At 46.1% G+C, this 12,518-nt stretch overlaps 1 protein-coding gene across 2 annotated transcripts in view; it reads left to right on the top strand.

Moving 5' to 3' along the window:
* Positions 1-122: 122 nt before the first annotated feature.
* Positions 123-12,518, top strand: part of CHM (CHM Rab escort protein) — an 84,005-nt gene continuing 71,609 nt past the window's right edge. For both annotated transcript variants that reach the window (XR_013226166.1, XM_077307682.1), the window contains exons 1-2: positions 123-233; positions 9,237-9,303. Coding sequence is in view for 1 of the 2 variants with exons in the window: in XM_077307682.1 (XP_077163797.1) it covers positions 158-233; positions 9,237-9,303 (143 nt within the window). In the remaining variant the exon portion in view is untranslated. The remainder of the gene's footprint in view (positions 234-9,236; positions 9,304-12,518) is intronic.

The raw sequence follows: 12,518 nt of genomic DNA on the forward strand, positions 1-12,518 counted from the left end.
GGGAGAGAACGCGTCTCCCCAAGGAACTACATTACCCACAATGCACCCGCCAACCCGCTTGCTTGCCTCCGCCGCCATCCTCCTCCGTCGATCGTCGGGGGCTTGAAGCCGACGCACGGCTAGACTTCCGCCAGGAACTGACACGCACGAGGATCACATGACCGCATCGCTTCCCCCTCCCAAGATGGCGGACAGGCTGCCTTCCGAGTTTGATGTGGTGGTCATAGGAACGGGTAAGAGGTGGGGGGGCTGCAGGCGGCCGAAGGGGACGGGCGATGGGATAGGGAACTTCAGCAGGGATTAAAGGCGGGAGGGGGCGAGTCATGCCTGTTAAATGCCAGGACACGAGAGAGCAGGGGCGACGCATGCAGGGCGCTGCCTCTCCCCTCCTTTGGCTGCCTGGCTTTTCCCAAGGGCTAATATGTCTACCCCCTTCCTTGTATTCTTAATGCCAGGTCTATGCTCTGTGCAGCCCCCGATAGCACAGGGAGGGTGGGCTAGCCAGCGCTCTCAGTCCATTGAAATCAGTGGAAAGGCTGGAGTCACTCTGGGTAGGGGTAGTCAACCTCCAGATGTCCATGGACTACTATTCCCATGAGCCCCTGCCAGCTGATGCTGGCAGGGGCTCATGGGAATTGTAGTCCATGGACATCTGGAGGACCACAGGTTGTAGCATAATAACATCAGAGTCCAGTGGCACCTTTAAGACCAATAAATCTTGGTCTTGGATAAATCTTTGTTGGTCTTAAAGGTGCCCCTGGACTCTGATTTTATCGGTCTTTGGATTCTGCTAGACCAGTGGTCTGATTCAGTATAAGGCAACTGCACGCAAGGAGTCTAATGGCGCCTAGCAGAGATGGAATGTAGCGCCAGGCTAGAACATTGAAATCAGTGGCTACACCCTGTGTAGCATAATAAAATCAGAGTCCAGTGGCACCTTTTAAGACCAGCAAAGATTTATTCAGGGCGTGAGCTTTTGAGTACAAGCACTCTTTGTAGCATTGTAGAGCGTCTGGTTTATACCAAGAAGGGCCTGATCTTGTCCCCACCCTCCCTCTGCATCGCCCTTTGAGCTTGTAGGAGATGCGAAGGATCACTGCCTCGGTCCTTGGATAGATGCAGATGAGTAGCCGTATTGGTCTGAAGTAGCACCATAAAATCAGAGTCCAGTAGCACCTTTATGACCAAGAAAGATTTATTCAAGGTGGGCAAGCACTCGAAAGCTCACGCCTTGAATAAATCTTTGTTGGTCTTAATGGTGCTACTGGACTCTGGTTTTATCGGTCCTTGGATTCTTCTATACCAGTGGTCTAGGCAACTATCTGAATAAGGCAACTGCATGCAAGGGGTCTAGGGGCACCAAGCAGAGATGGAGTGTTGCACCAGGCTAGAACCCCACTTTGGCAGCTGCATAAAAGGCTATCTGTGTATGTACATATGGGTGTAGACAGAAAATGGTGTGAGGCTATTGCTGCTTTTTAATTTTCTTAGAGGGAACAGAAGCGGCAAATATATTGTGATTTGCCTGCAGCCACTTGAGTTTTCGGCTAGCTTTGCCAACATCTCTTCTGGCAGAGTTTTAGCGTCAGTATGGTAAGCAAGATTTCAGCAGATGATAGCCTGCAGGAAAACTGAGAACGGAATTCCTTTTGTGGCCCTGCAGCCATTCAAGGACCCACCTGCCCTGCCAGTAATAAAGTTGGAAGCTTTAATTGAAACCCAGGTTAAAATGCCCCAATTACATGCTACCTGTGAATATGCCTTGAGAATCTGTCTCCATTTTATCTTTGCTTTGTCCCTAGGCCTTGCTGAATACACTGTTCTCTGTTCTTCCTGCTCCTTTATCAACACTTTTGCTTGCTTCCCCCTCCCTGCTTGTTTTTGCAAGTGCATTTGGGCAAATACTGAGAGTTTAACACAGTCAAAGGAAGGATAGGAAACAGTTGAGCACAGCAGAGTTTAACCCAACTCCACTAAGAATCTCCTCCCTGAGAAGCATTTATATTGCATTTTAATGCTGTTTATCACTAAAAAATATCCTTTTCGACCCTTTGGGAGAATATTTTGAGTGAAAAATAGGATATCCAGTGCAATCTTAAGCAGAGATGCAACTGTCTACCTCCTTGCAGTCAGTGAATTTAGAAGGTGTTACTCTGTTTAGGTTGTTGTTGTTAGGTGCGAAGTCGTGTCCGACCCATCGCAATCCCATGGACAATGATCCGCCAGGCCTTTCTGTCCTCTGCCATTCCCCGGAGTCCATGGATTGGACTGTTTAGGATTGGACTGTTAAACTCAGTGACTTAGCCTGTGACATGATGAAAAATGTTACATTTATAACAATCCTCTATTTTGCCTTAAAAATAGCCCTGTATGGCATATTCCTATTCCCATTTTATGCGTGGACTACTGAGAGGTACTTATGCTACTTGCTTAATCAATAGCTGAGTTGGGAATTGGACACAGGATTGCTAGATCATGAGCACAAATCTTAGAAGGTGTGGGGAACAGGGTGAGGAGTGGATGGCTGGCAGGTGCTAGGGCAGCCTTTCTCAACTCTTGTACTGTTGAGAAACCCTGAAACATTCTTCAGCGTCTGAGAAACCCCAGAAGTATCACAATTGTGTGGAATATGATTGGGAAGCTGAGCTGTGCACATGCCCACCTGCCCCTCCTTCCAACCCTGTTTAGCCCAATAACTGGCTTGGCGTAGGTGGTAGAAGGTCTGCTGCACTATTGTGACCTGTGCCTCCATGGAGAAGGAGGTGTCAAGGATTACCCCCAGGTTTCTGGCGGAGCTACTGCTAGGCACACTCCATCCAGGCTGGGTTATGTGTGCTTCCTCGGTCCCTTCCTACCCAGCCATGGGACCTCTGTCTTTGAAGAGTTGACCTTCAGACAACTCTGCTTGAGCCAGCTTGTCACTGCTTCCAGGCATCTGGTTAAATATTCTTGGGGCAAATCAGAAGAGCTAGGTGTCACCTGCATATTGGTGGCAACCCAGCCCAAGCCTCTGCACTAGCTGAGCAAGAGAGTGCATGAAGATTAGTTGCTCCACATCCTTGGTTCACAAGCTGAGAACAGCTTGTGCAGTGGTTCTTTCCCACATTAAAGAACCCCACCTTTTAGCAGGAAATTGGTGGGCTGAGAGAGAAATAGGCACACTCAGAAATGAGCTAAGATCAGGTTGCATACATCTACTGATCTGATGTAGAGCTGCCAATCAGCCTGGAGTAAAATGACCCTTTAATCATGGTGTAATCTATGGAAATGGGCAGCTAAAGCTTTGCATGACATGGAGGTAGATCACATCCCATTCTTTTATTTTGTTCTGCCTTATAGGAACTCAAGGTGGCTTATAATGTAAATAATAAAAGCCACTAGTTAAAATCAGTAATTTAGAGATGCTGATCAGAAGAACTAATCGTATGCTGTTGTGAATAAAACTGTCTTCAGTTGCCTCTTAAAGATCAAGAATGAGGGGCCTTGGGGAGGTTGTTCCATAGCCATTTTATTTATTTACTAGTAATCAAGCCCGCTGTAATTAAAATACAGCGGGCGCTAGGCAAGGGAGCCCCCGGCAGCTGCGGGGCTGGCGGGGGCTCCCTTGTTGGGAGGGCGGGAATTGGCTTCGCGCCTGCCGATTGGCCCCGCCGATGGTCTGTCTGGAGGAAGGGGCCAATCGGCACCCTTCCTCATCCCGGACAGAGCCCGCCCTAACTCCTCCCCCTAAGCCCTTACGGCTTTATTTAGTCCGCGGCACCCGAGGCGCCGCGGGTGGGGGTTAAGATTATATTTATACCATGGGGCTGCCACTGAAAAGACCCTCTCTCTTGCACCCACCCCCTGAGTTCCTTGGGTTGATGAAATAGACCCAGGAAGGAATGTATGAAAGAATATTGCCTTTTGAGTACTCTGGTCCCAATCCATGTAGAGCTTTATTAGGTTTTTATAAGCCAATAGGACCTTATTCAAGGGACTTTTCCCCCCAGGAAGTTGGCTGTTCCCACTATTCAATCTGGGATCCCCCATGTCTGTCGTGTCCATCTATTGATCTGCCCCCCATTCTCGCCAGTAGGACACTAAGAATGTTGGCCCTGGCTGGGCGAGGGGGTGAGTTTAATAATGTATTAAGGGCATTATGGGTTTTTTTATTGTGTCTTTATTCTTTTACTATGTAAGCCGCCGTGAGCCCAATTGGGAATGCCGGTATACAAATTCAACAAACAAATAAATAAATAAATAAATTGATAGTAAGCATTATTAGCTTTGATAATACTAATTAGCTATGCTGACAAATGGGAATTAGTGCATTCCAGATTGACAATACTGACATCCCTGAAGCCCCGCGTGCAGGATTTAACCCTAGGAATGGTACAGCACCTATACCTTTTTCAGAGTGTGCATTGATTCATTTTACAAGTACTTAAACATTTTAAATTGGATTTATATTCTTGTACTTTTAAACTTTTCATTAGATCCCCTCATAAAGCATACGGCAGGATGCATAGGAGGTCTAGAAGCTCTAATAAAACTGTTCTGCCTTGCACCTTGTTCATCGTTTCTCTTCCCTTATTTTCTTCCCGCCTGTAAAGCGGAGTATTTATATTGTGTAGTGAGCTCTGCTAGCCCTTCTGTCTTGAGTCCCAGTGTGATTTTATCAGATCTGCACACAAATTCCAGCTCTATAGTTTGTCTTACAAATTCCCTTGTGTAACTTTTCAATTTGGAGTGTTTCTGTTTTCAGTGTGCTAATTTCATCTCTTGCATAGAGGTTGTCCCCTTTGGCCGAAATACCTTGCTTGACATATCATGGCTAATAGAATGAACGGACCCATCTATTCCATCCCAGTGGCAAACTGCTTCCTCTTCTCCCTCCACCTTATAGAGGTCCCAGATTCCAACCATACAGAAAAGGAATTTTTGTTCTAAGCAAAAAAATCAGTTTGTTGATGAAGATATGCGTGAGCCGGAGGGCTCCTTGGGAGAGACTCTGCATCCCATAACAATCCACCCAGCGCTATCAGCCTTACTTGGACTTGGCCCATCATTCTCCCGTCTTCTTTTTTCATTCTCACAATGGCAGGCTTGTGAGGGAGGTGAAAGAGAGCATCTGGGTTGAGGTCACTCGGTGCGTTTCCGTGTCAAGGGTGGCGACCTAGTCCTAATCTAGCAGGCTCTCTCTTACACCCCCCACTTCAAGTTGGCACACATTAATGTAGCCTGAGTCGAAATCCTATTGACCTCTTCTCAAAATCAATGGTAAGCATGAAACCCTTTGCTTTCCCAAACGAATTTTTCTATTGTGGCTCCCTTGTTCAGATGAAAATTGCACCGAATGTTTTACAATACGATACAAAAACCTTTATTGGAATCCAAAATATAAACAGTATTCAAATTAGTTCTGTAATACAGATCTATAAAGCTATAAAAAATTTCAGCAGACAAGGGAGCAGCAAATACAAGAAGATAAAGCCAGTGACGTTTATGGCTTTACCCTGTGGGTCGTAACTGTAGATAAAAACTTGGCTGCCCGTTCAGTGGACTCCGAGCAATTATCAATAAGCAGCAATTCAAGAGACCTGGCATCTGTGACCTTAGGGAAAGGTAAAAGTGGGGATGCACCGAATGTTACTGGCAGGTATCCCAGCTGATATGACACCTGTCATTCGAAAATGTGAAATCAGATTCTTAGGAGAATGCAACAGGAATTGTTAGAGTAGGGGAGCTAGGGTTGGATTCTTGGTTGAACAGGGCAGGACCTGTAATCACAGCATTGCAGGTTTAGCGATGAAGCAGCATCCTTCATTCTGAACCTCCAGGTTTGCTTTGCAGCTTGTGTTTCTGCCTTCCAACTTATCCTGGGCATTGCTAAGGACCTGTTTGTCAGACACTGTTCAAGGTATAAAATAAAACCTGTCCCCCTCCTCAAGGTATCTGTGTTCTCGGATTTTCTGTCCTAGTCATTCTGTTTCTCCCTCTTGTCCCGTCTTTTCTAAAAAGAAGTTGTTCTTTATAAAAACCAGCCACTGTAAATTTTCTGGTTCCATGCAATTTCCCCCTCTTTTTCTCTTTCTGCTCTTTGCTAGTTATAAATAACAGATGGAATGACTTTCAAGGTAGAAAGCAGGAATCCATTTTGAAATATTCTATAAAATAAAGAGTGATTTATGGCTCCATATGATTTTGGCTGAAAGCATTTGGGCTTTGCCCAGTCATCAAAGTCCTGTCAGGAGAATCTATTATTTATTGTTCGATATGCCGGGAGTGGTGCTGGTACTTTAGTTTATGTTTATGTTATATAAATGTGGTGTTAGGGAAAATCAATCCCAGGTACTGATACAGTTTTAAGAATCTATCATGGAAAACTAACCCAAACATTACAGATGTGAGCGAGGAAGTTAAAACATTAGGAATACTGATTTTTTAAAAGAATCCCACAAATAGATTGCTGTTGATTGCTGTTGAATATGTAGGCGTATGATCTTTTTCAGTCTGTTGATGCAGTTGTGTTCTGATGTTTTTATAGTTCCAGTCTTCCTAAGTAAGCTGGCCTTTTTGCACAAGCAAATATTTATACATTGGGTATGGCAAAGATCTTAAAAACCACTGGACATTGTGGGCTCATCAGTATGTTGCACAACTATTTGAATAAAATGTCACACAGCCTTAAAGCAAGCCCACAGTGTGGCACCTGCAGGAGGAGTGGCAGCGCCCTCCCCACCAAGCTGCTCATCCTGCCACGACCCCTGTGAAAAGGTCGTTCAACCCCCAAAGGGGTCCCAACCCTCAGGTTAAGAACCACTGCTCTAACCCAGCTGTCCCCAACCCCCAGTCCGAGGACCGGTACTGGTCTGTAGATCAGTCGGTACCGGGCCGCGGCTCCTCCCCATCCTCCCCCCCAGCTGCTGTCTTGGGGACTGTCCTGCCACTCTGCCACCAGCTCACCTTTGGTGCTCTCCAGCAGCCGCCATGGCTGGGGCTCCCCCTCGGTGTGGCACTGCGCAGCTGCTGCTGGCAGCACCCCCCAGTGGGCGGTGGGAAGTCAGGGGCGCTGGCAGGAAAACAAATGAAGCAGGGGCTCAGGCAGCGGTGATGTCCCTCGGCAAAAGACTACCCCCCCCCCCCCGAGCCTCAGTAAAATTGTCAAGCACTGACCGGTCCCCGGTGATAAAAAGGTTGGGGACCATTGCTCTAACCCAACTGCATGGAAGACCCAAACTTTGATTTTTTTTTGTCTTGCAAATTGCTCTTTGCTTGCTCACCTAGGATGAGTCAGGTTCCCGGTGGGCAGGTAGTGGCTCCTCACTGGCCGTTTTGCAGAGCCCGAAAAACAGTCCTTAGCTGTCCATGACTGAAAGGTAGTAAATGCAGAGTTATTTTCACTTGATTACAGGGGCAGATTTTGAAATCTTGGTATGCATTGCTTTAAGATTTAAAGGCATTGGAAAGGCCTGTGTTGCCAAGCAAGTGTAAACTATAGGCCTCTCTTGCAATGCAGCATTCTGTGATACTGTGCAATGTGTCATCAAAAGTAGCTTGACAAAATAACATTTCCAGATGGGAATTTCTATGCTAATTGGCTACTAGAACCAGAGGACACCTCACGTAGGTTGAAGACATAGCTAAGGGGGAAAGAAAACTCTTTCTGTGTTTTCAACCCCTCCCCCCCCCCAATGCTACTAGACCGAATAAACTTTCATCTATTCCTAGCATAGCATTTTTTTTTCCCAAGGTAAAAACCGTTGCATTACATGGTGTTCTGTCACAGCAAAAACGCCGTTGACACTGGAGGCTAGCATAGAACCTTCATAACTTCTTTCTGTTTTGCTAGTTGAGATTAAATCTCCCACTACCTGTCATAAAGGTAGGCCTTAAAAATGACAAAAAAGTTACCGAAAGACTGAATTTCTACCTTAAGGGCTCCTGAAGATATGAAATAGATTAGAACACTTCCTGGGTTCATACCGATTCCTGATTTCGTTAGAAAGTCATTTTGCTGAACTTGCGGAAAACTTGTCTACAAGGATAGCATCTTGGTCCTCTTTATGACTTGGCATGATAGACAGCTTTTTGGTTTTGCTTTTCTATTAGACGGCAAATTGAAACAGCCTGTAGAAGTTTGCCATAGATGACTTGTCAGTGAAGTATCAAAGATATCGGGGAGATTATGCAGCACTTTCGAACAGGGTTTCTGGGAATTAACAGTGCATCGAAGTAGATTTCAGCATTTATATGCTGCTTTTCAAACTGTGCTCAAAGCTGCTTTCACAAACCTGATCAAATGCACATTGCAATAATTCACTGCCGTGAGCATAGATAGCTTTAAGAGGGGATTACATAGAGTCTTGGGGGATAGGTTCATCAGTGCTTAATGGCTGTGGTGACTAAAGGGAAACCTCCTTATCTAGAGATAGTATACCACTGAATCCCAGTGCAACATCAGGGAGGGCCTTAGTCTCTTTGCCCAGAGCAATTGGCTGGCCACTGTGTGAACAATACAAAGAGGATACCAGCATAGGTAGTCAAACAAAATACAACATTCAAAAACTGTGGATGAGTAGATTATTTAGAAGATTTACTCCAGTCAGTTTATGAAATTGTTTTTAGTATACCTTTATTGCACAATCTATTCCATACACAGTTTTTGTATTTTGCATTTAATCTGGCCACCATGTTAACCAGGATTGGAACAGAAGGATCTGGCAGGACTCCTCTGAGGATCTTGACAATAAAAATGTGCAGACAGAGTAGAGCATTTTGCAGATTAGGCTGGATTCAATTGGAAACATTCCTTATATCTTCAAATTCTAAATATTGCATCGCTGTTATTTAACAAGCTGATGGATACACCATCTATCCATCGTCATTGGTTGTTATAGAACCTCCCTGGTCAGAGGCAGTATATCTGATTGACAAATGCTGGGAGAAGGCAATGGGCTGGCTTCTGAGCTTCCTCGCAGAATCTGATTGATCACTATTGGAATCAGCTATAGTTTTTAGTGGACCTGTGATCTGGTACACTGAGGTAATACTTACAGCTACCGGCCTTTATCAAGGAAGATAAACTGTTCGGGCTTTTTTGAATAAAATAAAATATCACCAAACACCTTGTTTGATCTAACAATAATATCAGGGAAGTTTAAATTGCAGTGCTTTACGTGTGCCCCCTAAAACTGCTTGGTATAGCATTACACATCCAATTTCATATTTAATTTTTTTTTTAATCTTCTTTCCAGGTTTGCCTGAATCTATCATAGCAGCTGCATGTTCACGAAGTGGCCAAAGAGTTCTGCATCTGGATTCGTAAGTCCTTTAATCAGCATCTTTCATTATTTTTTTTTAATTAGGTTTTTTCTCACCCAGCTTGGCTTGGAAATTGGCTGTCTAACACAGTGGTCCCCAGCCTGCGGGCCGCGGCCCGGTGCCGGGCCGCGAAGGCCATGGCGCCGGGCCGCGGTTCCCTCTCCCCGCCCCCCCCGCAGTAAAAAACTTCCCAGGCCGCAAGCTTGCGGCCCGGGAAGCTTCTTACTGCAGGAGGGGAGGAGAAGGAATCAGGGCCGCGCATTGCGCACGCGCGGCTAGGGCCGCGAATGCGCACATGCACCATGTGCGGCTGGATCGCGCATGCGCAGCACTTTCACGCATGCGTGATTTGGCTGCGCATGGCGCACGTGCGCATGCGCAGCTGCGGCAGTTGCCCTGCCGGTCCCCAGTCTAAAAAAGGTTGGGGGGGACCACTGGTCTAACATACGTTGGGGTATACTCATATCACTGTCAAATATAATTCTTTTAAAGTGGCCATGTTTTTTTGCTTGTTTATGAGATCATGAGATGATATATTACAAATAGCATCTTTGAGAAGAGTGTTTGGCATGATCCTGAGTATAACTGTTTTTCCTGGTCTTTACATCATAGTGAAAGAAGAGAGTTTTCTATATGCTCTCAAACTACAGTTCCTAGGGCTCTTTGAAAAGACCAGTCTAAAACTTGGCTGTATTGAGGAGCTTTGAGATAATTTGCAATGATCTGCCACAAACCACATTATCCCTTTGCACTGCTGGTTTTGCAGCAGCTGTTTATAAACCAGGGTGTATTGGGGGCCTGTCATGTACCTTTTGCATGCTCCTCTTTTACTGGGAGATGTGAATGATCCCACCGGGGGAGGGCTTATGATTATTTAAGTATAGCAGCCTCACAGATCCTAAAGGTAAAGGTAAAGGTAGCCCCTATGCAAGCACCGAGTCACGTCTGACCCTTGGGGTGACGCCCTCCAGCGTTTTCTTGGCAAATTTAATACAGGGTGGTTTGCTAGTGCCTTCCCCAGTCATTACTGTTTACCCCGCAGCAAGCTGGGTACTCATTTTACCAACCTCGGAAGGATGGAAGGCTAAGTCATCCTTGAGCTGGCGGCTGGGATTGAACTCCCAGCCTCATGGGCAGAGCTTTCAGTCTTCATGTCTTCTGCCTTACCACTGTGCACCACAAGAGGCTCCTTCACAGATCCTACAAGGCTCAAATAACTATTTGGCTCTTCTGTTCTGACTGGGAGATATGCTCACATTCCTCTTTTGCAACGTCTCTGTAACTGTGGGAACCCAGCAGTTGAAAATCTGCCACACTATCTATTGAAATGTCCACTTTACACAGACCCAAGGAAGAAATTTCTAAATAAAATTATTCCTGGGGCATTCTCTTCAGCTCATGATAAATTAAAGTATTTGCTTTCTGATATGGACCCATTTGTGACACAAAAGGGTTGCCACCTTTGTTTTGGCCGCCAGAAAGATTCTAGCAGGCCTTGTGGCAAATAGTGAGGGCTAATGAGCAGAATGTATGGGTCAAGTGTAATTTTTTTTCTGCGTTTTTAACAATTTTATTGTTATCTGATCTTGCGATGGTCTATGGCAGGGGTAGTCAAACTGCGGCCCTCCAGATGTCCATGGACTACAATTCCCAGGAGCCCCCTGCCAGCGTTCGCTGGCAGGGGGCTCCTGGGAATTGTAGTCCATGGACATCTGGAGGGCCGCAGTTTGACTACCCCTGGTCTATGGGCTAGTGCAATAAAGTCTGACTTTGACTCTTAAAAAAACTATTTGGGTTCTCTCTTCTCCTGGGGGAGGGTCGAAGGCAACAGAATTGGAGGAGGGAATGTGAGTAGTTCAGGCTGCAGCCCTCCCCACCAGTCCGCCAGGCATGATCCTGAGTGGTTGACGGCCAAGGAACAGCAGCTCAGAAAGAGCTACCTGTTGGCATGTACCTGGGTGCACTCAAAGTAGCTTGCTTTTTTTGCCTGTATATTTGTAATGCATAAATAAGAAACGGACCCAGAGAGCGTTCAAAATGTTAAGGTCCAATGAACAACCTATATGGGTGATGTTTTCTTTAATGTGAAAAAGCAGCAGATGGGATTTGAAGTGCAGGAGGGAGGATGGCTAACCACTTTGGGATTTTTTTGTAGAGCATGTAGTATTTACATTCATGTAATCAAATTACTTCTCCCACCTGCTCACACACTATGTTGTACTTGCCTAGACCTGAAGAAGAGTTGGTTTTTATACCCTGCTTTTCCCAATCCGAAGGAGTCTCAGAGCGGCTTACAATCACCTTCCCTTCTCTGACAGTGGCTAACAGGAGTACTTGGGGGAGGGATTCCAAACGTGGAAGGCACTAGGGGAAAAAGTTACTCAGTGGTTTGGCCCACCGTGCAAACTGTGCCCCCTTTCTCTCCTTATGGGTGCTTTGGAATGTTGGAAAAGATGCCAAGATATCCGATAAGAGCGCTCTTGTGTAACCTTTACTTTAGCCCTTAGACCAGGGGTAGTCAAACTGCGGCCCTCCAGATGTCCATGGACTACAATTCCCAGGAGCCCCTGCCAGCATTCGCTGGCAGGGGCTCCTGGGAATTGTAGTCCATGGACATCTGGAGGGCCGTAGTTTGACTACCCCTGCCTTAGACTGTATCAAGGAGCGCCATTTAAAATATTAAAACTCTCACCCTCTGTTGCAATGTAACTGTCTTTGGGTTATCCTTTATGGGAGCTGCGGGTTTGTTAAGGTTTTTAAGTCCCACGAAATTCTAGCTCAGCGGTTCTCAAATTTTTCTTCGCCATAACCCCAACTTTGGCGGCGGCTGGTGTGTGTGGCATACACATGCGCGCGCTCATGTGCACAACAATGGAGGCGGCCATTGCCATGGCTCCGCCTCTGCTGGCCGCCGCCGTCACCACGTGCCTCCACACGCCACCGCTGCCACGGACAACTTGGCAAACCTGGAGAAGGGGCCAAGCGACCCCAAATGGGGTCGCGACCCCAAGGTTGTGAACTGCTGCTCTAGCTCCTTTTCATTGAAATCACTACATAGCTGCCGTCGGTCAAAGGAGCGTTGAAGGCCTGGAGAGAAATTAGATACATATGCAGTCCTAAACAGGGTTGCACCCTTGTAAACTCACTGACTTCCATGGACTTAGAAGTCCTGCTTAAAATTGCATTGTAAAAGGGAAATGCAATAGCGTAGACTC

This window comes from Paroedura picta, chromosome 13 (assembly GCF_049243985.1).
Source record: "Paroedura picta isolate Pp20150507F chromosome 13, Ppicta_v3.0, whole genome shotgun sequence".
NCBI lineage: Eukaryota > Metazoa > Chordata > Lepidosauria > Squamata > Gekkonidae > Paroedura > Paroedura picta.